This window comes from Colletotrichum destructivum, chromosome 3 (assembly GCF_034447905.1).
Source record: "Colletotrichum destructivum chromosome 3, complete sequence".
NCBI lineage: Eukaryota > Fungi > Ascomycota > Sordariomycetes > Glomerellales > Glomerellaceae > Colletotrichum > Colletotrichum destructivum.
The window spans coordinates 1,151,989-1,179,620 of NC_085898.1; the positions used below are offsets into that span (position 1 = coordinate 1,151,989).

General features: G+C 54.7%; 12 protein-coding genes across 12 annotated transcripts; 7 read left to right on the forward strand and 5 right to left on the reverse strand.

Moving 5' to 3' along the window:
• The first annotated feature begins 28 nt into the window (after positions 1-28).
• CDEST_04440 (Putative aminoacyl-tRNA synthetase, class Ia, anticodon-binding protein) lies at positions 29-2,978 on the forward strand. Its single transcript, XM_062920599.1, has 3 exons — positions 29-521; positions 608-1,747; positions 1,813-2,978. The coding sequence occupies exons 1-3, from the start codon at positions 195-197 to the stop codon at positions 2,845-2,847; spliced, it is 2,502 nt and encodes an 833-aa protein (XP_062776650.1). The 5' UTR covers positions 29-194; the 3' UTR covers positions 2,848-2,978.
• Positions 2,979-4,228: 1,250 nt separating this feature from the next.
• On the forward strand, positions 4,229-6,640 carry CDEST_04441 (uncharacterized protein). The gene is made up of 4 exons (XM_062920600.1): positions 4,229-4,463; positions 4,517-4,645; positions 4,722-4,905; positions 4,989-6,640. The coding sequence occupies exons 1-4, from the start codon at positions 4,451-4,453 to the stop codon at positions 5,023-5,025; spliced, it is 363 nt and encodes a 120-aa protein (XP_062776651.1). The 5' UTR covers positions 4,229-4,450; the 3' UTR covers positions 5,026-6,640.
• Positions 5,291-6,409, reverse strand: CDEST_04442 (uncharacterized protein; the record flags this gene model as incomplete). Its single annotated transcript, XM_062920601.1, has 1 exon — positions 5,291-6,409. One exon carries the CDS (start codon positions 6,407-6,409, stop codon positions 5,291-5,293), a length of 1,119 nt encoding a protein of 372 aa, XP_062776652.1.
• Positions 6,641-7,696: 1,056 nt separating the features above from the next.
• On the reverse strand, positions 7,697-10,269 carry CDEST_04443 (Putative major facilitator superfamily, MFS transporter superfamily; the record flags this gene model as incomplete). The annotated part of the gene is made up of 3 exons (XM_062920602.1): positions 7,697-8,115; positions 8,183-9,524; positions 9,728-10,269. The coding sequence occupies 2 exons, from the start codon at positions 10,267-10,269 to the stop codon at positions 8,315-8,317; spliced, it is 1,752 nt and encodes a 583-aa protein (XP_062776653.1). The 3' UTR covers positions 7,697-8,115; positions 8,183-8,314.
• A 2,576-nt stretch (positions 10,270-12,845) lies between these two features.
• CDEST_04444 (Putative FAD dependent oxidoreductase, FAD/NAD(P)-binding domain superfamily, MTOX family) lies at positions 12,846-14,261 on the forward strand (the record flags this gene model as incomplete). Its single annotated transcript, XM_062920603.1, has 3 exons — positions 12,846-13,650; positions 13,717-13,957; positions 14,018-14,261. 3 exons carry the CDS (start codon positions 12,846-12,848, stop codon positions 14,259-14,261), a joined length of 1,290 nt encoding a protein of 429 aa, XP_062776654.1.
• A 615-nt stretch (positions 14,262-14,876) lies between these two features.
• CDEST_04445 (uncharacterized protein) lies at positions 14,877-16,007 on the reverse strand (the record flags this gene model as incomplete). Its single annotated transcript, XM_062920604.1, has 1 exon — positions 14,877-16,007. One exon carries the CDS (start codon positions 16,005-16,007, stop codon positions 14,877-14,879), a length of 1,131 nt encoding a protein of 376 aa, XP_062776655.1.
• A 560-nt stretch (positions 16,008-16,567) lies between these two features.
• CDEST_04446 (uncharacterized protein) lies at positions 16,568-18,550 on the forward strand (the record flags this gene model as incomplete). The annotated part of the gene is made up of 1 exon (XM_062920605.1): positions 16,568-18,550. One exon carries the CDS (start codon positions 16,568-16,570, stop codon positions 18,548-18,550), a length of 1,983 nt encoding a protein of 660 aa, XP_062776656.1.
• Positions 18,551-19,395: 845 nt separating this feature from the next.
• On the forward strand, positions 19,396-20,384 carry CDEST_04447 (uncharacterized protein; the record flags this gene model as incomplete). The annotated part of the gene is made up of 3 exons (XM_062920606.1): positions 19,396-19,885; positions 19,969-20,177; positions 20,259-20,384. 3 exons carry the CDS (start codon positions 19,396-19,398, stop codon positions 20,382-20,384), a joined length of 825 nt encoding a protein of 274 aa, XP_062776657.1.
• Positions 20,385-20,638: 254 nt separating this feature from the next.
• CDEST_04448 (Putative glycoside hydrolase superfamily) lies at positions 20,639-20,824 on the forward strand (the record flags this gene model as incomplete). The annotated part of the gene is made up of 1 exon (XM_062920607.1): positions 20,639-20,824. The coding sequence occupies one exon, from the start codon at positions 20,639-20,641 to the stop codon at positions 20,822-20,824; it is 186 nt and encodes a 61-aa protein (XP_062776658.1).
• Positions 20,825-20,992: 168 nt separating this feature from the next.
• Positions 20,993-21,835, forward strand: CDEST_04449 (Putative glycoside hydrolase family 18, catalytic domain, glycoside hydrolase superfamily; the record flags this gene model as incomplete). The annotated part of the gene is given in 5 exon segments (XM_062920608.1): positions 20,993-21,052; positions 21,117-21,165; positions 21,225-21,490; positions 21,503-21,556; positions 21,656-21,835. The coding sequence occupies 5 exon segments, from the start codon at positions 20,993-20,995 to the stop codon at positions 21,833-21,835; spliced, it is 609 nt and encodes a 202-aa protein (XP_062776659.1).
• A 350-nt stretch (positions 21,836-22,185) lies between these two features.
• Positions 22,186-23,792, reverse strand: CDEST_04450 (Putative phytanoyl-CoA dioxygenase; the record flags this gene model as incomplete). Its single annotated transcript, XM_062920609.1, has 5 exons — positions 22,186-22,551; positions 22,640-22,943; positions 23,007-23,132; positions 23,203-23,600; positions 23,649-23,792. 5 exons carry the CDS (start codon positions 23,790-23,792, stop codon positions 22,186-22,188), a joined length of 1,338 nt encoding a protein of 445 aa, XP_062776660.1.
• Positions 23,793-24,901: 1,109 nt separating this feature from the next.
• Positions 24,902-26,031, reverse strand: CDEST_04451 (Putative beta-ketoacyl synthase, thiolase, thiolase, acyl-enzyme intermediate active; the record flags this gene model as incomplete). Its single annotated transcript, XM_062920610.1, has 2 exons — positions 24,902-25,252; positions 25,690-26,031. The coding sequence occupies 2 exons, from the start codon at positions 26,029-26,031 to the stop codon at positions 24,902-24,904; spliced, it is 693 nt and encodes a 230-aa protein (XP_062776661.1).
• Positions 26,032-27,632: the final 1,601 nt, after the last annotated feature.

A 27,632-nucleotide genomic window follows, 5' to 3' on the forward strand; every position in this document is an offset into this window, starting at 1 on the left:
GCTGAAAATGGTGTCAGTCACCCTTTATTTTTGGCGGGCAGTCATATCTCCCTGCGGTCCCTTTTGAGTCACTCTCGCCTATTGACCCCCCCCCTCCGTCCCTCCGTCTCGACCGATCTGACGAAACCTCTCCTCGTTCGTCCTCCCTCCGCCTACTCATGCTCCCTTCCTGAGCCCCTCTTCTTCTATGCTGGATGAATCGCCTCTTTAGACTCACCAGGTTTTCTTTTACTCTCTCCACTCGGATTCCCACCATTGGTTTCTCCAGGTCCTGCGCCACCATCGCGACAATGGAGTCTCTGAAGCTGCACAACTCGTTGAAGCCCGGCCAGCCGGTGCCCTTTTCGCCAATCAACCCGGGAAAGGTTTCTTGGTACGCCTGCGGGCCTACCGTATACGACAAGAGCCATCTGGGCCATGCGCGCAACTATGTCTCGACTGATATTATCCGGCGCATCATGATCCACTACTTTGGGGCCGATGTGAAGTTTGTCATGAACATCACTGATGTTGACGACAAGGTTGGTTCCTTTTCCCACCCATATCTCCCCCCTCCTCTGCATGCTCGCTTTACTAGTTGCGGCATCTAACCACCTTCTTGTTGCAGATCATTATCAAGGCTCGCAGACAACGCCTGCTCGAACTCGAGAAGCAGAAGAAATACTCCCAAGACGAGCTTGCCAAGCTTGCGCTGACAGCATTCCGCGCTTACGCCGAAAAGAGCTTGCCTCTCCTCCAATCCTCCGACCTCGACGAGAACAACTACCTCGAGCGAAGAGATGGCGTATACGGCAAGGTGCTCGCGGGTGGCACCCTCACCGGAGAGGGCAAGCCCGGCGACGACGAGGCCAAGACGAAGATGCACATCGCCAACATGGACGCCGCCGTGTTCGCGATCAAGGACAAGAAGTTTTACCCCGGCATCGACGAGATCCTCCTGCCCTACCTCGACTCCCTCTACAAGGAGACCATCGATACGAGCGACCAGACCATCTTCACCGACCTGACGCAGAGCATGGAGCGCGAGTTCTTCGACGACATGGACGCCCTCAACTGCCTGCGCCCCGACGTCATCACCCGCGTCACCGAGTACGTTCCCCAGATCGCCGACTACGTGGCGCGCATCGTCGACAAGGGATTCGCCTACGAGTCCGATGGGTCCGTCTACTTCGACATCACGGCTTTCGAGAAGGCCGGCAACACATACGCGCGCCTGCGCCCGGGCAACCGCAACGACAAGTCGCTGCAGGAGGATGGAGAGGGCGCCTTGTCCAAGAACCTGGGCGAGAAGCGCAACGAGGGCGACTTTGCGCTGTGGAAGAAGTCCAAGAAGGGAGAGCCCTACTGGGACAGCAGATGGGGCCAGGGCCGCCCCGGTTGGCACATTGAGTGCTCCGTCATGGCCTCGGACGTTCTCGGCGCGCAGATGGACATCCACTCGGGCGGTGTCGATCTGGCCTTCCCTCACCACGACAACGAGTTGGCTCAGAGCGAGGCCTACTACGTCGACAACACCAAGGGAGAGCACACATGGGTCAACAACTTCCTGCACATGGGACACCTGTCCATCTCCGGATCCAAGATGTCCAAGTCCCTGAAGAACTTCCAGACCATCCAGGACGCGCTCGCAACGACGTACACCTCGAGGGGAATGCGCATCGTGTTCCTCATGGGCAAGTGGAACGACGGCGTCGAGATCTCCCCCGACATGAGAGCCCAGGCGTCCAGCTGGGAGGCTACCATCAACGTGCGTATCTCACTGGCCCCAGCCTGTGTTCCTTTTTGAACAAGAGTATAGCTAACCGCGTGCAGAATTTCTTCACGAACGTCAAGGCCCTCGTCGCGGATGCCAACGCATCGACTCCCGGTGTTGAGGCCCTGTCAATTTCCGATAAGCCGACTGGCGCCCTGGTGGCCGAGCTCGACAAGGCCAAGACGGACCTGCACACCGCCCTTAGCAACTCTTTTGATACCCCCCAGGCGATGCGCGCGATCCAGGAGCTGGTCAGCGAGGCGAACAAGGTGGTCGTGTCGCAGGAAGCCGAGGCGAACCTGCCGGCGCTCGTCGCCGTTGCGCGGTGGATCACCAAGATCCTCGGCACTTTTGGCCTTGATGAAAACGCCACGGCGCCGTACGACGGCCTCGGCTGGGCTGCACCCGCGTCAAACGCGAGCCTGGACCCCAAGACTGTCGTGCAGCCGTACGCCGCCGTGTTCCAGACGGTTAAGTCGGACGTTGAAGCACTCAACATCGCCGCCGAGTCCGTTTCCCAACTGCTGGGCCAAACCCCCGAGGCCGAGTTCTCGTCTCTCGCCGACAAGGGCGTGCGCGACCCTGAGCAGCTGGCGCTCCCTTATCTCCGGGCGGCCTCGAGGCTGCGTGACGAGCTCCGACGCATCGTGTTGACGGTCTCTCCCGAGACGAAGAAGGCCATCCTCTCGCTCACGGACCGGATCCGTGACGAGGACTTTACCAACCTGGGTGTCTACCTCGACGACCGGCCGGACGGCAAGTCGTCTCTGATCAAGTTCGTGCCGGCGAGCGAGCTGATCGCGGCGAGGAACGAGAAGCTGGCCAAGGAGGCCGAGAAGGCGCGGGCCAAGGAGGAGGCGAAACGGGCGCGCGAGCAGGCGGAGCGGGAGAAGTGGGAGAAGGCCAAGCTGCCGCACACGGAGATGTTCAAGGGCGACGACAAGTACGGCGAGTGGGATGGCGAGGGCCTGCCGACGAAGCTCAAGGACGGCAGCGACGTGCCCAAGAGCCAGCTCAAGAAGCTGCAGAAGCAGTGGCAGAGCCAGAAGAAGGCGCACGAGGAGTACCTGGTCAAGTTTGGGGGTAAATCATAGACTGTGTTTAGTGGATGGGTGGAATACATGTGGCGCCGAGGGAGCAGAGCAGCACCTCTAGGAAAGCAATTGACATTCCGAAGGCGCTCTTTTTTGACTGGCATGATGAGAATACATGGAAGAAGTTCACGATGACACCCTCAACTCACAACTGGACCCTCAGACTGGACCCTTGCCAAGCCGGGGGGGGGACGCGGGACGGTGCGCGATCCCGCCATGGCCAAGGAAGGCGATCATCTGTGCTAGGCGTCTGTGCTAGGCATCTGTCTGGTCACTATCACTCATGACGGGGCACGGCGTTATCGGCTTCGAGACGAGTCTCTAAGACACCAGCCGCACGGAGCTTGCTTACACGTCATGATGTCGGTGAGGGTCCAAGGGGAAGGGGAAGGGGGCATAAGGGACTCGGACCGCGCCTCGGCTTATGCAGGGTCGTCAACGACCTCAAGAGGGACCGACCGCCTTGACTACGCATCTGAAGCGACCTATCTCGTTCCCAGATGCCGAGCTTTGTGTGGGTTCAATTGCCGGCATCGATGGACCGGACCACGCGTCGAAACCGATCGATCCTGAAGAGTGACAGCTGAATGGAAGATACCGGGGTGTCAAGGGGGTTTAGTGTATACGCATGCTTGTGTAGCAACTAATAAGAATCAGCTCATGAGGGGGCGCTATGGAGCTTTGACTGCCGGTTAGCCGCGATGAATCAAGCTTTCTTGCCGCAGCGCCCTCCCCGCCCATGGGTTTCTTTTCTCTTCAGCCCGGCAGGGGGTGGGCTGACGCAGCATTAATCTAGCGCATATGTTGACTTAACTCCCCGAGAGACCGAATCACTGACAGGCGTGGCGTTCAGTGTTTGGCCGGATGCTTTGTTCGCTCGTGTTCGTCCATTGTTGCTCAGTCATGGACTCATACAGCTACAGCTAGTAGAGACTCCTGGACAGGCGACTGACATGACAGGCCAGGCATGCTGACTCTTTCTTCTCTCTCTCTCTCTCTTTTTCTGTGCAGAAAGCTTGTTTCCTCTCATCTCAGCTGTTTGTGACGCTGGAGTCGCCAGATAAAAATATCCATGTTGGTCCACTAACAACACACCATGCGGACGCGGACAAAGGCGTCGTCCTGTCTACGCCGACGGCGCTGCCGGTGATCCGAGAAACCCCCGCCAAAAGACACCCACGGTTTTACGTCAGTGACACTCCACCCCCAGTCGGGAGGCGAGGGATAACTCGGCAGACCGGCGCGCCTCTCGAGCCTGCGAAGCTCCGTCTTTAGCAGTGTTTCTTGATGGGACGGCCCCCTCTCTCCGCAAGGGTTGCTGGCCTCAGCCTAAGGCGTTCCGTCGGTCTGTTCCAGGGTCCATCATGTGTCATCGGGAGGGGAGATCAGGGGCAGGGAGATGGAGGGTCTTTTCTCGTCCTCTCTTGACGATCACATGAGAGCTTGGACCGGTACTGGGAGGGGGATAAGAACCCCTCGAGCTGCCCTCTCTTGGAGCCGAACGAAGACAAGACACGATTACCTACGACAAAGTTCCAGACTCTCACACATACCTCACTGACCTATTTTAAAACATACCCCTCATCACCTTCCAGACGTCAATATGTTCGGATTCGGTATGCGTCATGACACTCCACCTGCCCAGCACCACCACTGACGCAGAACACAGGAGAGGCCAAGGAGCACCGTGACGCCGTCTACGAGGGCCGTCACGAGGGCAAGCTCAGCCACGAGATCGTGGCAGGCGGCGCCGCCTTTGAGGCCATGAAGCTGTTTGAGGACCGCCAGCGCAAGAACGGTACGTCCCCGAGACCACTTATTCACCCAAAACCAGACTTCCGAACACCCGGAGCCCCAGTCTGACACCGACACAGGAGAGCCCGTCAAGCACGCGTTCGCCAAGGAGATGCTCGTCGGTATCGCCGGCGCCGAGGTCGACAAGCTGTTCGAGACCAAGGGTCTCGACTACATTGACCGCGAGAAGGCTAAGCGGCACGCCGAGAAGCAGGCCGAGCACCTGTACGAGGAGCAGTACGGCGACATGGACGAGTACAACCCGTGAGTGTGGTCTTTGGTGATGGTTGGGGTGTTGATGATGATGATGATGATGATGATGATGATGGCTAACAATGATTTGCAAGTGAGCGCCGTGGACGTCACCACCACATGGACTACTAGACGGGACGATGATGGTATACCAAACGGCCGGCCGGATACACACACACACACACACAGATGTATAGCATGATGAAATGAAACTGTTTTCTCTTTGATTCATTAAACTGGTGATTCGCAAATAGGTATCAAGGTGCTGTGAGTTACAAAAAGCCATCGTTTCTCATGGCTCTCTCGCTCTCTCTGTGTGTCTCTTATTACCTCCCCAACCCCCCTTACCATCTTCTCTTCTCCATTTCCTTGCCTCTTCCTGGGACGAACAGCTAACTCACTGCTTCAAGTCGATCGGCGTCGCACTCGACGCCGCGGTGCCCTTGACGTCAACCTCGCTGCCGCCGGCGGTAATCTGCTCAAACAACCGCTCCCTCTCCTTCTGCAGCGCCGTTCGCGTGCTCTCCAGCCTCTCGCCGAGGCTCTTGAGCCGCCACGTCAGCTCCTGGTGGCGGGCCCGCGTCTCTTGCAGGAAGCGGCCCAGCACCTGGGCGCAGCGGTCGACAGAAGCGCGCGACCGCTTGATCTCGTCGTGGAAGGCCATATCGGAGAAGATGTTGTCGAAGAGCACGTCGCCCATGAGGCTGCCGTGGTTGATGCTCACGGCAGGCAGGTCGCCGACGTAGGGGGTCATACGCTGGGCCTGCATGACGAGCATGCGGGCCTCCTGGGCGGCGCTCTCGGCGCGCTGCAGGGCGCTGCGCTCCATCATGTCCGACATGGTGCCGCCGCCGAACATGTCCATGCGCGAGTGGCTCAGCGCGTCGTCCATGTTGCGCAGGGAGTCGGCCATGCGCCGCGCGGCGTCGGTGAGCAGGCGGATGGCGTGCTGCTCGGCCTCGGCCTTGCCGCGGGCGTCGTGGTACTCGCGGCGGGCGTCCTCGGCCTCGCGCTCGCGGGCGTCCTCGTCCGGGTGATTCGGGGTCGGGCCGGCGAAGATGGAGTCGTAGAGCGAGTCGAGGGCGCACTGGGCCTTGTCGTGGCGGGTGGCCTCGGCCTCGAGCGACCGGGAGGCCTCGCGGGCGTCGTCGAGCTGGCGGCGCAGGTTGCCGTTGATCTCCTTCTCGCGGTGCTCTTCCTGCAGCACGTCAAAGTACTCGCGCTCCTCGCGGGCGGCCTTCTCGTCGAACTTGTCGCGCTTGCCGACGGCCTTGTGGACGAAGCGGCGCATGACGCTGTCGCGGTACTTTTCGTGGTCCTTGAGCTCCTTCTTGCGCCGGGCGTCGAGGGCGCGCACGTTCTTGTCCGACTGCTGGAGCTGGTGGTCCAGGTCGGCGATGAGCCGGCGCTGCTGGGTGAGGTCGGGGATGGCGTTGTCTGTGTCCGCGAGCACGGCGAGGAGCTCGCGGTTGCGGACGGCCGCCTGCCGGATTTTGGTTTCGAGGTCCGAGGACATGGCGGCAATGTGGTGATGTAGTGATGTAGTGAGATGAGAGTGACAGGTGTGAACTATGTCTCTCTAGAAGTGATATTTCTTGAAGTTCCGTGCGTTAAAAGTTTTGCCAAGGTTGGACAAGGATGAGGGTATCGCGGGATTCAATATTAAATCGGCAGGACTTTGTGATAAAAAGGGATGATTCAGGGGGGAGAGTTTTAGTATAAATGATGCTTATAATCGTGACACAACAAGAGACTACAACATTGGGGAGGCCCTCGTCGTGGATCGCCTGGGCATTATATCATTGCCCAGCAATCCTTGGCAGTCTTGTTGACAGAGCCATGTTATCCATGGACCATGGTACAGACTGCGGAGAGACAGACATCCAGACAGACAGCCAGCCCAACTATGCCCTTAGCTGTCATAGCATGATGATGATTGGGGAAGATGGTCTGCCGCATGTGGCCAATGAATGACATCAGACCCTTGTGGCCGGGCTACCTCCGTCAGTTATTCGTTTGTTTACCCGTAAGACAAAAGTGCTGCTAGGAATATAGCCGTGTCACACACACACGCACACTAATAGGGCGAAGCGGGCATTGCGGGATGGTGTGTTGGACAACCAATTCCGGCCTGCGGATCCGCAGCATCGGGGCAGCTTGGGACAAGGATCATCGGTGCTTGTAGGGCTGCGCCACGGGGGTCTCGTTCCTCTTGAGCTCCCCCCCTGCTGCCGAATTCGCCTTGTGTGCCTAGTGGATATACTACTAACTGCTTGGGTGTTGTTTGTCCACTTTGAGACACTCCATGAGAGGAGACTGGAGAGACTCTGGAAGCCCGCCCTAGGCAGACGGCATCCGCTGGCCAGTGGCAAGTCGCGAGGAACCATGGTAAACCCAACCCGCCAAGAGTCGAAGGATGCGGCCATGTCTCTGGAAGGGCACGAAGGGGCCAACTAACGCTTCTCAATCTCTTGGGATGATGCTCATGTCCCTCTTCTCTTGCACCAAACACGTCTCCGCCACAAACAGGCATCTCCGCTGTCCGTGATGACACCCATATGCCGAGGAGGCAGCCCCGAGGGGGGGCGGCGGTCGGTGTGGCTGATACGCTGTGACCTGCTCTGGTTTTACTCAGCCAAGACCATGGGTTCAAGCTTCTCCTTCTCCGGTTGCTGTCCATCATTCGTTTCTGTTTATCTCTTCATCGGCAGGTTTTCCATTTGACGAACAAAGCCAAGCCAGCCCAAGGCGTATGGTGATGCTCAACAGAGAGTCAGTGAGGGGGGGGGGGCGGGCAACAAAAAGCGACCCTGAAGTGCGTAATTTCATGCGCATTGACTCGTATCATTGCCAGAAACATGTTGGACGAACCGGACCCCTCATTTGCATTATCGAGAAGCCCCCTTCTCGTCTTCCGATTTCCCATATTGATGCGCTTCAGGTAAGCCTTGCTTCAAGGTCTTCATTCTTTTCCTCTTATCCGCCACGTGTCGTATGGCTGCTGGCATCTTCGTCCTCCGCCAGCGAGGCTGCTCGAATCCACACTCTTCGTCTTCGCCCGGGATCAACCTCGTTGCTTCTGCCATGCTGCATGGGCCAGTCAAACATGAGTACGTTTCGGGCACTTCGTTGGGCGCCTATGGAGAGAGAGAGGTGTTCGCATGGCAACCGGAAGCCCTCCGCAGTGATATCGGCCAATGTGTCAATGAGACCGACGAACGCCTGAGTGAGTTCCTTTTCCTTCTCGCAATCCGTCCGAGTTGCCGCCGCGGACTAATGATGATTTTACAAAGCAAATCCGTCTAGATCATTAACTCCATCCAGAAATACCAAGCCCATTCCCGCCATATCTATCCAGAAACACCAACAGAAAATGCCGATCTTAGTGCTCGCTGGAAACATTCCAGCACCATGTCACCTCTTACAGGTCATCGTCTTCTGTGCCAGACTCATAATCCAGCCCCTCCATGCCGTTCCCGCTCTCCAAGTGAACCGGTCCCTTCTCCCTCGGCTCCCTCACGAGCGCCAACGCTGCCAGCGCCAACGTGGCCAAGAACGAGACGTAGAACCAGGGCAGCCCTTTCCAGCCCCCCTTCTTCTCCAATCCGACTGAGAACGCCCACGCGAGCACCGGGCCACCGAGCGGCGACCCAAGCGTGTCAACCATGCTGGTCAGCGCATACAGCCGCGACGTGTGCTCTGTCGAGACGAACTCCGTGATCATCGCACGCGTGAGAGGCCCGCTGGCGGATCCCAACGTGCCGACCACGAGCCCGACCAGGAAGACGACGATGTCGCGGCTGAGTGCCTCGATCAGAGCGCCGCCGGCGATCATCACGTACGACGCTTTCGCGAGCAGCGCATCCTTGCCGAAGCCGGTGCGGCGGAAGCGGCCCGCCGGGTTGACGACCACCGTGGAGATCCACGGCAGCACGAGCAGGATCCCGAGGTGGCCGAGCCCGAGCGGCGACAGCAGGAAGCTCGTCTGCGCCAGCGTCCAGCCAAAGTTCTTGCTGATGTACTGCGGCAGCGTGTGCATCTGCGCGGCGACGAGCGGGCTGCTGATGAGCGGCGGCACCAGGCAGAGCAGGATGTTGCGGTTCCGAAGGATCGAGATCGACTCCCGCAGCTCGCTCAGCCCGTGGGCCAACCCCTCCCTCACCGCGTCGCTGAACGAGACCTGCCGCCGCTGCTGCCTGTGCGGGCCGTCCGGCGATGGCGGCGGCGACAACGACGACGACGCCTTGCCGCCGCGGAGCGTCTCGGGCAGCAGCAGCATGATGAGGAAGACGAACGGTGTGAAGACGAAGACGAGGCGGATCGGCACCCAGGGCCCGTGGCGCTCCATCAAGAACCCGGACGTCACCGGGCCGAGGAGGCCGCCGGCGACGGCGCCGACCGACAGGAAGACGAAGTTGGAGGCGCGGTCCTTCTCGGTGCTGACATCGGCGGCCATGGCGAAGATGTTGTTGAAGACGACGACGATGCCGCCGCCGATGAGGAAGAATGTTGAGCCGAGGAAGAGGACGTAGATGTTGAGCCCCGGGAAGCGGGCGAGGATGAAGGGAGACCAGCTGAAGGCGAAGACGGTGCCGACGTAGGCGAGCAGCATGCCTGCCTTACGTCCGATTCTATAGTCTGCGTTAGTTTTGTGTACTCGATATCAATGTGTCATATTCTATCGTTGGATGGAGATAGAGAGGGAAGATGTGTGTGTAAGTGGGTGGGTGAGTGAGTAGGAGTATGAGAGAGAGAGAGAGAGAGAGAGAAAGTGAGTGAGATTGAAAGTAAGAGTGAGTGTGAGAGTGACAGTGGAAACAAGAATGAGACTCACCTATCCGACAAGACACCATAAGGGAACGCTACAAGCATGTTGACGACGGCCCCGATGAGCGACTGCCATCCCCCTAGCCACGCGAGGTCCTTCTGCACCTCATCGACCTTGCACTCCATCTCGGGGATCAGCTCGGACGGGTCCCGGCCGTAGTGCTTGTGGCAGATGTCGTCCTCGATGAGGCGCATCAGCGGCATCATGAGCAGCATGCCCTTGCACGTGAGGGCGAATTTGAGCAGCGCGAGCAGCAGGATGATGGCGCGCGGCGACCGGACCCGAAACGGCGCCAGCAGGCCATCGAGGCGCGCGAAGCACGCGCGGAGGCCCGAGGCGACGACGGCATGGACGGGGCGACCGCCGACCTCCCATCCGGGCACCGAGAGCCGGCGTCTCCATTTCGGCGGCGGCGACCAGGTGAAGGCGCGGGAGCCGGCGGGGGACTCAAGGGCGTCCTCGTCGTCGTCCGTCGGGAGGACGCCTTCGTGCTCCGAGTACGTGCTGAGGAGGAGGTCGTCGTCCCCCTCGTCCGACATACGTGGCATCTTTTAGACTCTTTTTCTTCGTTTCACTTGCGATGGCCCAGAGTGTAGAGTTGAAGGAAGTGCCATCTGCAATTTCAGGGAAGAAGCCAAGTCCAAGTAGTCACGAAGAAAGAGATGAAAGACTCGTAAAGGGAGGGTCCCGGTGCTGACGAGGCCCCTGGGGGAAAAGATGTAACAGATTCCGCCTGCCAAGCCCGGTCCTTTTCAGCTGGCTGGAGCCAGCGACCTAGGGGTCGTATCTCCCCGAAGCTTACCCCTCTGGCAGTGGAGGATGGCTTGGAATAGTGTTAAGGGTGAACTATGATCATCGTGATTTTTTCCGGGGCCGTCGGCATGAGTCAAGGTAGCTTCTTAACACCCCCTCTAATCTCAGTTGTCAACAAGCTCTGCCGATCCCTTGTTCGCACGTATTCGGGAGTGACCGATGGCTAATTTCAGCTGTGCAGAAGCATGTTTAGAGTGTTTCCCTCTCATCTAAAAATTACTTCGTGTAGACAGTAGTTAACTGCTAGATAAGTTGAGTGTGAAAAGGTTGATTTTCCCGATGACCCAGCCCGTTAGTTAGAGCCCATGAAGGTCAGACAGAGCGTGTAGACAGAAGTCATGCACTAACATCAACGGTTCATCGTTGACCATGTCAAGATCTGCAACTGCGTAGACAGCTACAAGAATAACAACAGTGATAACAGATTATTTAACAGTCGGGCTCTGCGGGTAAACCTAACCAAACACCCGGTCGACAACTGCTGAGCCCTCAGTCGGTCCGAATAATAAGTGCAACAACAGCCATTGAAGTGCGTATGACTTGTGACACTTATTTGTGTCGTGGCCAAGTGAACAGGCCAGTTCGGCTGTTTCCCTCGGAAAAACATTTCACATGTAGAATTATTTCCTCGTCTTTCAAGTTGCTTAAAAGTGAGAAGCTTCAAAATGGAATACAACTAGAATCCCCCTAGTATCAAGGGATTTGGTGGGAAATGGTTCGTGATCACAAAGACCATGGCCCAAGCAATTCAAAATTGGCAACGGAGCACATCCAGGACGACAAGAAGCATTCTCGTTTCCTGTACCAGTCGCCAAAGGTTGTCGGCCTACGGCTTCCCTCAGCTATGTTTGGCCCGCGCTCGCGGATAAAGAGAATATAGCCGCTCCGAGTCTTGCCGTCGCTGTAGTGATACGACAGCATCAAGGGCCGGACCATGGTCGTCGCTAGATCGTTTTGTTCGGGGACCTACTGCTCGTCGTCTCGGTGGTTTGCCGGCACCCACGTCCCGCTCATGGGGAAAGGCGTACCGTCATCCGCAGTAACGGAGAAATATTCCAGTCTGTTGGTGAGCATCGCTAGCACACCACATCAGTGAACAAAGCCAAGACAGTAACAGCTTGAGAGGAGATTGTCTACAACCACAAACAGAGTCTTCTCTCCGAGGGACTCTATGCACCCGTCGGGGTTTTTCAGTCGGCCTGTCTGAGGGGCGCTGTGGCATCTAACTTCGGCAGCCTCTCACGTCGATTCAGCCATGCACTATTCCGACACGAAACCATGACAGGACCTATAGGTATCCTGGTGCGGTTTCTTCATCTCTTGCACTGTACAATGTAGAACGTTCCAGAAGTAATGGTTAGAGTGTAGCAAACAGTCGAGGCGTCTCTCGTGGTGAGTTTCTCGCATGAACGATTCCTTCAGCCCCGGGGGGAACGAGGACTGTAGAATGAAGACCTCGCTTCTTCCAGAACGTCCCTACTGGATCGAAATAATGACGTACGATGTCTGGATGCTATGGGGAATGTTGCCGAGAAAAGAGACCGGCTGTCCTTTAAGATCGGCGCAGTACTTCGCCCGGCGTGTCTGCGGCCAAGAACTCGAACTTCTGGTTCTGGTCGCAATAAGTTACTGCGCCACTCGCGCTATCCGTCATTTTCGACCCCAAAGTAAGTCTCCTGTTCTTTTAAGACGGTCTGCTGAAGTTTTGTGTACTAGTACGACGCCTGCAATCTTAGTGCCATGTATTTCTGTAACATAAACCACCCTCGTCGTACACATCGTGCTCAAGCTTGTGTATGTAACGTTGACATTATTGCTAGAGGAGGTAGCAGCAGTTTCAATTCAGAACAAACAAAAGAATCACTTCTGGCTGGAAACACAATGATTGACAGAGAGCAGAATTTGGGTTGTTCGTTTCCTTGAGTTAGCTTTCGTAGTTGACGGATCGTCGCCCAATGGGTGGCTGATCACTAGGTGCATGTCATACACACCCTCACCTAGCATTTCATACATTCCGGGACCATGATTGAATCTATCGTCGAAACTTCACTTACAAGGGTTGTGAAGTGTCGGTAGAGTCCGGGCAACTCCGATTGCGTGCCGAATTGATCACATGACGTCAGGATATGAGATGGAGACACGAGTGCGGGCAGCATCCGACAACGGAGATAAGGTCCCGGTCGTTCTTCTGGCTTCAACGTTTCGAGGACAAGTTGACAGCTCGTTGGATAAACTTGGAGGAACAACTTGTCTGAAAGAAACCTTGGCGGTTCAACTACCACTTAACCAAAGCACACACACGGGTAACACAATGGCCGAAGCCTCGAACAAGTCCTTCCTGATCGTCGGCGCCGGCGTCTTTGGCGCCTCCACGGCGTTGCACCTCATCAGAACGCACCCGAACGCCAGTGTGACCCTCGTCGACCGCAACGCCTACGACGCGCCCATCCGCGTGGCCGCCTCGTGGGACTGGAACAAGGTCGTGCGCGCCGACTACCTTGACATCGAGTACATGCGGCTTACGCTCGAAGCCAAAAAGCACTGGTCTGAGGACCCCCTCTGGAAGCCCTTTTACCACGAGAGCGGCGTCTACTGGGTATCGCCCAGCAACTTTGCCGAGCGGATGCAGGAGAACTACAAGCAGCTCGGTGTCGACTCGGGTCTCTTCTCCCTGTCTGTGGACGAGGCTAAGAAGCAGTACGGCGGCATCTTCGCGGACGCCGACTTCACCGGCGTCAAGGAGGTGTTTGTGAACAAGAACAGCGGGTGGGGCGAGGCCAAGGAGGCGCTGCAGAGGACGATTGAGGAGGCCGTCAGGCTGGGCGTCAAGTACGTCGAGGCGGAGATTTCAAGACTCGAGTTCGATGCCGGCGGTGCTGCAACAGGCGTGCAGACAGTCGAGGGCGAGTCCATCAACGCGGCGCACGTCATCTTGTCCACGGGCGCTTACACGGCCAAGTTGCTGGCCGACAGCGCCCCTGAGCGGACTGAGCTCCATGCTGGGGACCGATTTGTTGCCGCCGCCGTGACCGAGGGCTTCACGCCTGTCACCGGAGAAAATGCCAAAGATCTCTACGACGGGCCGGTTGGTATCTCAACTGTACCTCCGTCGAGAGGTACGTCACAAAACGGCTGTGGACACGCAGGTTGTTTGTAAACTTCGAAAACTGACATCGGCCTAGGTGCGAGCAACGGAAGCGTCCCCCATTCGAAAGACAAGACCCTCAAGTTCTGGGGCCAGATCATCTTCAGGAACACGCAGTCCCATCCCAACGGCAGCCGGTTCTCAGCCCCACCGCCGGCCTCGGACTACGCGCAGCTCGATGTGCCCAAGACGCTGAGAGACGATGTGGATTTTGCCGGCAAGAGTCTCTTCGGCAAGAGTAGTGCCGATTTCAAGAACGAGAACTACCGTATCTGCTGGTACGTTCCGGAATGGGTGGACGTTGCTCAAACGTGAGGCATGGCTAACATCGCAAACAGGGAGGCCGTGACGCCGGACGAAGACTTCATCATCTCCCCGCACTCTGCGAGCAAGAATCTGTACGTTGCCACCTGCGGATCCTTCCACGGCTGGAAGTTTCTGCCCATCCTGGGCAAGTATGTGGTGCAGATGCTCGAGGGGTCTCTGGAGGAGAAGCTGGCCAAGAAGTGGTCGTGGGATCGATCGTTCCCTACTCCAACTCACAGAGCGTGGCCTAGGAGAGAGCTTAGTGATTTACAATAGGGGTCACAAGGACGGGCAGCGGGAGATGGATAGGTGAACGGGAGAAGCTGTCCAGTTGTTAACCAGCCTAAACTACTGGACATATGGCATTGCCGCAAACGTGTCCCTATTTGAGTATCACACATCTTGTTCCCGGTTCCACCTCTCTCCAAGTTACCTTTCCCAGACCAACCCTCTCGACAAACTTTCCCCTGGTATCTAACTCGCCACCAGCGTCTTGCAGACCAAGTGACAGTCGTTGAGCGGGACGACGGGCGGTAGAAATAGGAGGCCCAGCATTTTCAAAGTGTCGCAAAAACGACGCCGTTGATTGCACGGCAGCAAGTAACGCCTTATATGTCTATACACTGCAACAAAAAGCTAGTCTTACGAAACCGTAAGGCTCTCTCTAAGGATTGTACCTATACGTCCTCCCATCAACACACGAATGGCTAGGTCAAATTCGTTGGCTTCTGTGGCGGCGCTCGCTTAAATTCGCCATTCACCAAGTACTTGTGCATGGCGAGAGCCGTAGCATCGACCCGATACCTATATTCCTGCGTATCTGAGTCTAAGCAATGGAAGACCGATCCTTAATATACTCCTCAATCCGTGTTTCTCACCACTCCTGACCCTTCACTTCCCAGCACAAAATTCTGGTAACAAGGTTGCTTCCTGGGGGTTTGAACACGCCTGAGCAAGTGATAGAAGATATTGCTGCCTCGTCAACTCGAGCGACTCCTTGCTAATCTCAAATGCCCATTTAGCATAGATTACCGTGATAACCCCGAATATGAAACTGGTGACCGTCAGCCCCGCAACGAACACGGCGATCCAAAAGTTGACGGATTCTAGCAGGTCAGGCCGGCCTCTGTCGGGAAGCAGCTGCCGGATCCCGTCGCGCGGTCCCTGTAACACACTTGACAGCTCTTCGAGCCGTCTGTTCCATCGTGGGTAGGCCAATAGGTCTAGCCTTCGCTCCCGACCGCAGAAGCCGAGGCTGTAGAACTGCTGAGCCTGCTTAGCCAGAAAGGATTTTGTCGGTGCGTCGTCGTATGGGAATAGCAGGTTGAGGGTATCTAAGGCCTCGCCAACCAGGTCCATGGGCAAGATACATTGCTCAGGTGATTGAAGATGTGAAGCTAGCCACAGTTTATGCTGGTAGATGGAGATCACTTTTGTCTTCCAGTTGATCGCGAGGTGTTCGTTCAAGTGGTTGGTCCAGTCAACGTGAAACCCGTGGTTTACCGCCAGGTAGCTCATGGTCAGCTTTGGGTCAACTGTGCGTGATTCCATCTCCGTAACCTGTGGCGGCTGCTGGATTTTGAACCATTGCCTCAGAGCATCACGCAAAGAGGCGCCGGCTTCCCACACAGTGGACGCTGCCTCTGTTAAAGCCTGATCCCTGGCGATGGCAACATTTGTCGTTGCGCACAATGTAGCCGCAAAACATGCTGTTAGCTGCACTGATTCCTTGCTGCTTTCTTGCCAGTGGCCTGCTTTGAAGTCGTCCATAGCAATGTCGCGTGCTTTGTGGCTAGACCGGCGGATTGTACCGGTTATCTCAGGGATCATGCCCGCCGCGTCAGGCAAGTAAAGGTCGGGTTGGTAGTTGAATCGCACCTGGACCTCTCGCACATAGGTCGCGAGCCGGGTATACTGGTTGGGCTTGTAATTATCGGCTGCCAAAGCAGGCCAGACGGCATGGCAAATTCGAATGTCGTATTTTGAATGTTCGGCATTTCGAGGTCGTGAAATTAGCTCCATTGGGTTGCTAGAAAATATACTTCCAAGACTGAAATTGGAAAATGTCATTATATTCCAGGAAAAAGACGAATTCCTCCCGGTGTCTTTCAAGTTAGAGTTATTTCGATCGTGAGCCTGCTGGACACCCGACTGCTGTTGAAGGCCTCTCTTTCGGTAAGGGCACTGTAGCAGCCCAGGAGCGTAGGGATGGGGGTCTTATATTGAGAAAGGCTTGAGTAAATCTGAGAATAGTTGCAGCCACAAGAGGCTATGCAAAGCCTCTAAACTAGGTAGACTCTTGGCGGTGGTTTGCATCCTGCCAACTCAAGGCACAGCCCAAGCAGCCTACACCTAAAGGAGGAAAGGAGGCTGCATCAACAGAAGATCCGACCAAGGCCACCGTCATGTCGGGCGCCCTTAAGAGAAAGCCACACGCTGAGTTGTTTCTATTGCCTTTTCTCCCCGCTCCTCTCACCTCGCCCCTCTAGCGCACTGCCCATATGAAGATTGCAATCCCTCGATCACCTATCTCACTAAAGTAATCTACCAATCTCATCAAACACGGCACAACTAACACTACAATGCGATTCTTGCGTAAACTAAGATACCGAGTAACTGCCTTACTAAAGCTTCATGGAACCGCCGCAGAGGACAAGGGAAAAGCCGTTGTGGATAATGCTCCACAAGACAAGATCACAAAATCTCTAGACAATGGGTCCGAAAAGCACGACGTTCTCTCTACAAGCCCGTCAGTCACGACAAAGTCAACAAACATCTCCTCGCCCTTCATAAGCTCTCCAGGCCCGCAGGGTGAGAAGTCAGAGGATAGGCTCCCTCCAAGCCCAGTCGAACCGCATCCAATAGAGGCTATCGGCACCTACGGTCCGCATCCGTCAAGTTTATCAGTCGGGACGCCGCATTCTGTTGAGCCAACAAGGCTTCAGATCGGAGCGAGCAGTCTCCGATCGTTTCTTATTCCCTCGCCGGAAGTATATCAATTCCCGCAGACGAATGTCTGGTGCGGGAGACCTGCACAGGTCCCGGTACCGGAGGATCTTCGAACCCAATGGGACAAGGATGGAGGTTTCAAACACAGACTTAAGCTGGACCTGCAGCCCGTAGAACATGCCATGAAGAGGTATAAACCTAACTCTAACATTAAGAAAAGGGAACGGATTTTCGTCCTCGAGCTTCGAATGTCGGGATACGCCAGCGGCTCCCCGCCCCGGTCAGTCACATTGAATCCTTGTATCTGGATACTGTGCGGAAGCGACTGGGGAAAGAAACTCATCAAAAAAGCCCTCAAAGATCTATCCTGGACGGCGAGCTTCATTGACCGCCCTATCGAAGTTCAACAAGGCATTCCCGAATGGGCGGCCGCTCCATCTCTTATCCCGCTCGAACAACTACAGCTCGACGCTTCCAGCAGGGGTAGCCTAGACTTACCAGGATACAAAATCATGTATCATATCGACTCTGGGGATGTACAATCATATTCGGGGCTTCTATGTTGTGCTACCCTTCTTAGGGATGGCGAAGTCATTGACCAACAAACATCACGCATTGGAGGCTTCTTAGTCGGGACAGCCATGACGACTGCACATGGAGTCCTCGAGCGCTTTCTTCAAGATCTGGAACCTGGCGTTGCTTCAGACGCCAGCGACAATGGCACGACGTGTCCAATTCACGTATCGAGCGGCTCTACTTCTCCTTTCAACATGGGCCCTTACTCAGACTCTGGCATTGAATCCGGGTCAGATTCTGAATCTGATTCTGGATCTAACAGTTTCCAAGACGGGGACGAAAACGGAAAATGTCTCCTCGGCTTCAAAGATCCTTCGAAAGTGGAACGTTGGACCCCAGTATCATTCGTGGGATCCAACTTAATGGGGAACATTATAAACCATGGCAGCATGAGTTCTACGTCCTCGAGAATGCTTGATTATGCACTCCTTGAACACTCACAGCCATTCTACATACCCTTGGGCGCATGCTTCTTTCCTACGAATCCAGTAGAATCCTATACAAGTAACAAAGACCTATCAGCTGGGCCAGTTTGGTTGTTGTTTAGCGACAGTCTCATGATTAAAGGAATTATCCTTGATGAGACACAGCTGATGCCATTCCTCGGAAAATCTCTGCCGACGCGGAAAATTCAACTGTCGGCTCCGCTTGGTAGGTTTACCTTCCACCAGAAATTGAACATCTCATGCAATATCGTCAAGTTTCTAACGTTTTTCACAGCACCTGGGACCTCGGGGACGTGGTTGGTCAGGGACGAGTCTCTTTGCGGGATGATCATTGCAAGATATCCCGGAGAGCCTCTGGCCTTGTTCATCACGGCGGAAGACATCTTGCGGGACATCTCATCGTCCTTCCCCTTTCTTGTAGACTGGCAGTTTGGTACAAAAGTGGCCTCTCGTTCCCTCAGGCGCCCTCCCGAGCGGATGAGATTCGATTTTCAACTCAAGGGCAATTCCGATGAGCTCACCTCCAAGCCCTTTTGCCGTTTAGCCCATCTGTCGCCCCGTACCTCGCCCGAGCAAGGAATTCGACCCAAATGAGAACAAGGATAAGACAACTATTTCGCCCCCCCTGGCAAGACGGCGGGACATCCGAGAAGGAAGCAAAGTACCAGCTCACGGTCAAGCAGGGTAGGCGAGGATGTTTCGTCGTTTGATTCCACGCTGAAGCGCGGTCGTTGACAGAAAATATCGGAAAATCAAATTGGCGGGATGGACTGGCACGCCGTATTTTGGGGCCTCCAGATTGAGATACATAGGCAGCGACTGGTACGGGAGGAGGGGAAGATGTGCAACACTCTTGAGGCATTCATTTATTTAGATATATCTAGTAGCATGATGCAGTGTCATGTGTCATGTCTTTTGCGCGCAAGGCTCTCTGGAACCTGATCTCCCCTCGGTGATGCGAGTGAGCGAACTCCACAACCGACGTCGCTGCGGATGAGGGGTCCCTATAGTTGGAGATGATTGAGAATTGTACCGTAGTTTGTAGTTTTCCTAGCTGCTTACAGGAACCCTTAAGATACTATTCTTCTTCTTTGTGAAAACAGTTTCCTTCTCTGTCGCATGGCGAGGTGAAGACCGGCGCCGTCCGGCACCGCGTTTCGGGGCGGAAGTTGGTGTGGATCCCCGGAGGCGCCGAGCACAGGGGTATCATTCGGGGCGGCGGCAAGGCTTTGAAGGTGGCTCCATCTGTTTCTTGATGGGCCGTTCAACGACCCCGTCTATTGCTACAACTGTGGAAAACTCACCCTGCGTGCCTGCATAAACCCCGCTTCCTTCTTACCCCCTAGGAGTAAGCGTATCTTAAGAACTGCCTCCCCCCCCTTTCAAGACTTCAAGAACAGCGAATTTGTCTATTCGTCCTCATTTCGATATCCGCGACAATGTTTCGTCTCAAGCAGACGCCTGCCAGAGAGCCTCGCCAAGCTTTTGGCTACAACCGTGATGCCGTCGTCTCACTCGTGAAGGGCCACTACCGCCTGCTCGTGGACATGGGCCATCTGCACCCGGAAGCCCTTCAGGCGCCACCCGAGGCGGGATGGACCGATGAGGAGCTTAACGTCGACGCGCTGCGGACCCTGGGACGCTCCGATAAGGTCATTGACCTTTTACGACATCTTCCGTATCCGAGAGCGGGACCCCCCGGTAGTGACGAGGCGGGCGACGACGCGGTGGTCTACTACGAGACGAAGGTTCTGTCCTACCTCAGGAACAAGTGGCAGCCCGAAAAGGACCCAGACCCAAATTGGCATAAACGGCCGTTTGCCATGCTTGGGTTAGCGCCTTTTGACAAGCCCTTGCCGCCGCATATGGTATCCTTGACATATGACGAAGCAGCCATCGGAGTGATTTGGCTCATCGATACAGAAAAAGGTTTGGTTTTTGAATATTTGAATATTTCTTTTTCTTCCATATCTTGTTTCTGCTGTATAGTATGCTAACAGAAACGCGCGCAGGATGTGTGTATCCTCAGGGCGACGATTACTACCATTATGATGATAATGAGGCCGAAGAGGACGCGCCATGGCTCGCCGCAAAGGCGGTTTCATTCAAGACCTTCTTGGACAAGATGAACAAGGACATCTCAAATCTGAAGCTGATCCCAGCACCTGCGGCGGGGAACTTTGGGGCTGCTATTCGAAAAGTGAAGGACCCGGATGCCAAGGTGAGCCCCGATCGCGAATACACAGCTCTACCTACCCTGCTGCGTTGACATCCAAAGTCACCGGGTACTGATAATCTGCAGGCAATGAAGAGGTTGTACCGTGAGTACGGTTGGCCAGACGCCTTCAGGAAAGATGAGTTTCTCAGGGCTGCCTTGCCTGCTCGCGCGGCCATCTTGGACGACGAGTACGACTGGTCAGACGCGTGAACGAGGTTCTCTGCTCCAACAGAAAGAGCACTAGTGTAGTTTCTCTACGATGGAGGTAACAAAGTGGCAGAATTCAAATTACAGAGAAGCGAATAGATATTCATCTTCCGGCGAATCCACGCACTTTGATCCGTGCAGTGTGCACTTATCAACTGACTGCAATACAATAGTGATACGTCGGCCAAATCTGCGTACTGCAGTTCTCCCCGGCTGGCCCAAGGACAGGGTTCAGCGCAAATAGAACCGACATTTCGATGCCATTATCCGCCAGCACTGTCTCCCCCGAGGACCTCACCTTGGACGGTCTCACGCACATCAACTTCGCCTTCGTCTTCTTCGACCCGTCCTCGTTTCAGATCGTTCCCATGGATAAGAACGCCGTCGCCCTCTTGAATCGGTTCACTAAGCTCAAGGAAAAGAAGGCTGGCTTGCAGACTTGAGTCAGCGTCGGTGGGTGGTCATTTAACGATCGTACGTGCAATCGCTTCGTCAGCGTGGATATATGCCCCCCCTCGTCCAAGGCTGCTGCCTGTCGACTTCATTCCAAGGCAACCAGACTGACTTGATTCTCGCTTGTAGCTGGCCCTTACCAGAAAGCCTTCAGTACAATGGCGTCGAGCGCTGGGAACAGGGAGATGTTTATTGATGGCCTGATCAAGTTTATGGCGGTGAGAGTGGTGAGAGTGTAGTCTGCCTGAGTAACAAGTCGGCACTAATACTCTTTTTACCCAGAGCTATGGCTTCGACGGCATGGATCTCGGTTGGGAATACCCAACTGCCGGTGAGCCTTCACACTCATAGCAACTCGAGCAATCTCATCAAACTACTTTAATCCAACAGATGACCGTGGCGGCACCGCAGATGACACCGCCAACTTCGTGTTGTTGTGCGACGAGATCAAGGCGGCGTTCGGCAGTCGCTTTGGCTACTCCATCACTCTGCAAGCGTCCTACTGGTACCTACAGAGCTTTGACCTCGCCGGCATGCAGGCGTTTGTTGATTGGTTCAACATAATGTGTTATGATATTCACGGCGTGTGGGATGCCATGGCGCCTCGAAATTCGTCGGCCCTATCGTCGCTCCGCGCACTAATCTCACGGAGATCGGTATGGGCTTAGACCTTCTCTGGCGCGCGGGCCTCCAACCCGAGAAGGTTGTTCTGGGTCAAGGGTGTACATATTTCTGATTATTGATGGCTTTTATAAACTAATCTTATTATACTTTAGATTACGGCCGCTCGTTTACCCTGAAGGACCCCCAGTTGCAACAAGCCGAATGGCGTTTGCCGGTTCTCAGGCAGCGCCAAGGAAGGCCCGTGTTCCAAAGCTTCTGGCATTCTCACCTTGCAAGAGATCTTTGATATCATCGAGGAAAAGAATCTTAAGCCTCAGTTCGACGAGAAGGCAGGAGTGAAATGTGATTATCTCCCTGGTGTGTGCGACGAGGTTTGATAACCATTCTGACCGTTTCGCAGCACAGTGGGCTCCGTCTCTTGATCCTTAGCATCTTGCAGCCTGGCTTAGAGGTGAGCGTGATGCTCTACAGCTTCATGCGAGCAATCACCAGCAACGACAATGTGTCGCGTATGTCGCAGTCTCAAATTTGGGCACTTCGTTGCCCAGTAAAGGACACAGGGCGTTGTGTGCAGAGCACTCCCTCAAAGTTTGGCGAATACTGGCACAAGTCGGCATCTCACACGTGGACCACGTGGAAGGAGTATGAGATCGTTTTCAAGGATAGTTGTGAGAAAATTGCACAATATACTGCCACCCCGTACGTAACAAACTCAGCAACTATTATACTATCTCTCCGAGATACTGGCTATACCAGTAGCCTTACCACCAATCGGTTCGTACTCTGCCCTCATCTCACCAACGTCCTCAGTCTGCTCCACAGCCTCGCCCGCCGATCTTGCTTTGCCAACCCAGTTGAATGCCGGACGCACAACAAAACCAAGCAATTGCTTTTGCCGCAAAGTCAATTTGCCTAAGATATCTCCTCGCAAGCTCAAGTACGGGTTAATAACCGAACCCATGAAGTACCTGTTGAAGGCGTAGATGAGAGCGGGTCTTTCGGCGTTTGTGGTATTGACGCCAGTTGAATGCCAAACCGTAGTATTGAAGACTAGGCAAGTGCCGGCCGGGGCAGATACTGGGATGGATCCATCCTGTGCATGGCCAGGTGTTAGTCGTGGTTGAGGAAGATGGCATCCTAATGGCTGTTTCGCTCAGACTCAGGTTGTGGGGGAGACTTACAAAACTGTTTGGATTGCGTGGGCGTACATGACCGATGTGAGAAGCCGGAATTACATGCGTGACTCCGTTCATCTTGCTGGAGTCCTCCATGTAAAACATGAAACTAAGTCCAACTGGATCGTCCGTGAAAGGATTTATAGGAAGCTGGTCGCGGTGAAAGGGCATCGGCACGTTGTTGGGTCCCAAGATATTGACTGAAGCCTGAGACAGGTACGAGTAATCTCCCAAAAACCAGGCGAGCAATTCGTCAAACAGTGGGTGGTTCAAGAGATCTAGAAACTCAGCCCCCTTGTTGACAACATTCCTTTAGTTTGCGGTGACCATCAGCGTATGCGGTTAAAGGGTTGATTGAGGCGTTATGACGCACCACAGCCGTTGATTGGTTCCGCCTTCGATGTCAGCTACGCCGGCCTTCCGCTCCCCGGCAGCTTGTTCAAGAATGGCCCGTCTCAAAATTCGAACCTGCTCCGGCTCTAAGGCGTCCTTGACCAGGCTTAGGGCTCACATTAGTCACTGCTGTTATCTCACGAAGTAGCAGTCGATGCAAGTTACTGAATTCATACCCGTATCCGAATTGCTTGATATTGCGCTTGACCTCCACGATGTCAGTCGTCGGTTTAGGGAGCGCGTCCTCAGAGAAGGTGTAATCCTTCAGAGTCATGACTTTGGACGGCCGTGGAGATATGCGGTCCAAGAGATCGTGTGACTTGGAGGGGTTGGCGCCCTGCACGTTGAAGCCAATACGGGCAAGCATGTTCACGTCTAGGTTGCCGTTGGCCAAGCCGAAAAACATATCCGGACGCAGAGAAACTGTCACGTCTACGCTCTTTCCGGGAGGTGGGAGCTCAAGCAGACGAGTGCCGGTTGGCCGAGCATCAATGTAGATGGTTTTCGTGAGCTCGCCACGGGGCATCTTGTCAGTCACGATGAGTTCCGCCAATGTATCGGCCTCGCCCAAAGCCTGACGAAATGATTAACAGGAAGACCCTTCAAGTTATGGCAAACTGACCGAAAATCTGCCTTTGATGGTCTCAAGGACTTTCGAGGCAAGTGTGTCGAATTCTTGTTCCTTGGGATCGCTGTATGTGAGTTTTCCGAAGTCCATTCCTGGAGTTAGCGGGGGGCCCGCCGCGTGAAGAACCGAGGCAGCCATTGGGTCAAGTTTTGTCGTGAAAGGTGAATCAATCTATTGATATGAAAGGAAGCGCAGTTCGAATGCGCCGATCGGTTGGTTACGAGGTTCGATGAAGCCATGATTAAATATATAAAACACCGCCTCTTTCGCATTGCGATATCTCTCTTCAGCGATTGCGAGACCGAGAGCGAGATTTTGCTCCGGTTGGCAAAGCTTACTGAGAGAGCCAGGACATTCTTTGTTGAAGTGTCGACTAGTTGTCCTGGCAGTAATAGAAACTTTGGAATCCAGGAGCTCGTCATCTTTGCTCCTGATTGGCGTCGATCAATCTGCTTTACCTTGTGGTGTACTAATGTAGTGTACCGCAGTACCTTGCAGTGGGGCTGGCTACTTCGGCGGCGGGGTTGTGGAGTGTCTTCGCGAGACTGAAGGTCTTTGCAAAGCCGATGGGGCCACAGCCTCTGACAGCCGCCAGGTCTTGTGAGCCATGCTGGTAGTGCAAGGTCGCCGGTGCGAGGGAAGATCGGCTCTGGTACCTGTAAGCCGCTAGGGGCACGGGCCCTCGGGCTGCGGAAAAGGGCGTGGCGGATGCACGACAGCTTTTTCGTGGCTTCTTGCAGTAAAGTGAAAGTTATCCTGCCTCCTAGTCTGCAGGCGACGTCCTCTGTCGCGCATGATAGATTGAGTGCCTTTATTGACTCGTCTAAGGAGGAAAAAGTGGTTACTATTTCTCGAACTGCGTCGATAGTCCGATGGCGGTGTTGGCTTCTGGGGATTGTTAGTTACATTGATGTCCCTAGCGCTGCGATAGCCACTGTCATGGAAAGAGAGTGTACTTGGAAGCGCACAAAAGCGGTCAGGATGATGCATTCAAGTAAAGCATCCGGTAAAGCGTCCCATACATCAGCTGGCTGCTGCGCGTAATATCCATGGAAGAATGGTAGTGGAATGCAGCTCTGCTGTTCTAGCTGCGTATGGTATTGGCAGTGTAAGATGAACTAGCTAGGTAAGAACAAGCAAGCCGGGACGCGAAGCACGCCTTCCACCCGCCTACCCTACCCCACTGATTCTTCATCGCTTGACCGAATGCCCTCAAGGCCGACAATGAATATGGTGGTTGAACTCACTCAACTTGCCGGGTGCAATCCAATCAACAAGGCTGCTTGTGTCGGGCTGGAAATTACAGACAGAACGTTGTCGTAATCGGCGACGGCATGCTCAAGGCGCTTCAAGAAGAAGGCCTTAACGAATTCCCCTCTGCAGTAACTGTCTGCGTCGGTCTGGTACGTCTTGCAGCCTCTGGTTGTGGACAGGAACCCTGCTTTGCTGAGGGAGTGATATGTTGGCGGGCTAGCAATAATGTTAGTGCCTCTAGCTACAGCTATGTTGCACTCTTGTAAGAGGAGCGACAAACATGCTAGGGTGACAGTAGAGAGGCCAGATGCGCAGGCTGAGTTAATGATATAGGACGGACTGCTCTAGTTTATATAGTAGTTTATATAATTGGGACTAAAGCTTTGCTGCAGCCTGCTGAGGCTGGAGGCATTATTACCTAGGTTGTGCATAATGTTAAGCTAGTCCTCTATTGCCTAACTGGAAAAAGGTTGCAATTCTAGTGTTGTTAGAGGCAGTAAAACGGCTGCAACTATAGCTAGCAATCTTGAGCCGCTTATAAGATACTATTATAAACAGTCGATGGCATGGGTCTATCTGTAAGGCTTCTTGCTGTGAGAGATTGAAGAAGTGAGCGTCAAAATGGCCTTATTCCTATGTGAAATAGCTGTACTTGGCGGAAAGCGACAAGTGAGCGGACGTCTTAGGATCGTACAACTCGTCCATGTTGGAATGGCCCGGAGGAATTTATCAAAGGTTATACGGGTGCGACAGAATGGATGCGAGGGGATCCTGAACTCACCTCCCTGTGAGCAATCTTCCCTTCTGCTATGATGTTCCAAAACTCCTCCAAGCTGTCGCTGTCAGGGTAACGCCCGCTCATGCCCACGATGGCGATGCGGCCAGGTGATATTTTGTCACCCGCCTCGAGAAGCACGCGTGTAGGCTCGTACAAGGTCGATACAGCCCTACCGCTCTGCTCGAGAAACCTGATACGACAGGTAGGTAGCCTGTAGGTGCAATGAATTTGAGTGTCACCCCACGAATCGCATTGAGGAGCCCGTCCAACGCCTGCCACCCCTGGCGCATGGTCAGGGGCTTGGTGCCAATATCGAGCACCACGCGGCGCAAGAGGTCCCGCCATACCGTGTACTTGTACTCGGCTGTGTTTCCGAGAGACAGAAAGACGTACTGAGAGCGCGCGCGAAGGTCAAGCAAGGTGGAATCTCCGACGATGTAGTCGATCTCGTCCTCAGCAAGATCATCGAGGGCGTGTATTAGAGTGCTGATGCGGAGTTTCTGACGAGGCAAAGACTTGACGGGCGCATACTTTGTGAAGAATAGCCGGAGGATGAACGGGGGTTCCAATAATAGTGTGCCAGCCGTCGTCGAGGTCGGTGGCCCCGATATTGGCTTGACGGTGCTGGGGAATGCTCTCCGGTCCAGGTGATGCTGTAGGTCCCGTATCGTGGAGCCAAGAATGAACAATCCCCAAGAGTCGGTGGCATCTCGAATCAGACGGGAAAGACGACACGTGACTCTGCTTATTTCCAGGCTGGCCTGGGGACAGAGACTGGATATCTTCAGCAATGACAAGCGCAGAGGCGACTAGTAGACCGCCACATGACATGTGCCGGCCTGGTAAACAGGGGAGTAGTTCGCACCACAAGAAAAAGCAAAAGGGACTTTAGCGCTAGTCCTTGCACGACGCCTAGACCTTGTAGCGGCTAGCCTTAGGGTTGCTAGGTGCTGCCAGCTGTGGAGACCTAACTAATTAGAAGACTTTGTTCGACCTAAAAGGTATCAATGCACCCTTAGTATAGTTTACATAGAGATTACATCTACAACAAACACACATCGCTACAAGATCCAAAGACTCTAGTGAAAATGCAGCCTCCTAAAATTAGACTCTAGCAGTGATTATCGACACCCAGCAGCCCAATGGGAAGGAGGGGGAGGGTCATCCTAGATTCTCGTGGGGTAGAAGACCAACCACTGCCGATCGGCACTGCATGCTTAGATAGCTTTTCGGGTTGGGCTTTCTTTCCCGTCCACAGTCCGCGCCATTCAAGAGCTCACGCGTGACGAGACCTCATCTTCTTTTCACCACGTGCGGGTCTCGTGCGGGCCTTGCCAAGTTGGGACCTGAGGCGAATCGGGAAGGTGACATTGAAAGGGAATCTCGAACGAGCCATGTGCCCCAACGAGGACCAAGGTAGCATCTGAGCTGGTGGGAAAAAAAATGTTCCGCATTGATTGGCACGCAACTAACTCGTGGGACTCAACTCGCACGCGAAACATGCAATCTCTGGCGCGAGTTGCAACGGCCAAGCAGAGAGAAAGTGCCAAGGACCCATGAAGGACGAACCGTCAATTCCAGTTTCTCCTCGGGTGTTGGGCACGTTTTTTTGACGCGCGTGTCTTCACCGCCGCGGCCGAACCAGGGATAAGCCGAGCGTATCACATGTTGAGATGGCCGTTGTGTGTGTAAGTGATCAACCAGCTCTGTAAGAACACCATCGGTAGGAAATCCAGTGGAAAGCAGTTGTCTCGCAGAGGAAATTCAGCTGAAGCCAAGGAGAGTTTTTGGCAACATATCTCACGCGTCTCGATAACGTAGTAGCGGGTAAAACGGGGCGAGAAGCCAAGGGGGTTGTCGAGTCAGGCCGAACGCAACCTTGTCCCTGCAGAGGAACTTCACAATAGAGAAGGCACATGTGTGGACGATCCCCTTGTGATCAACTA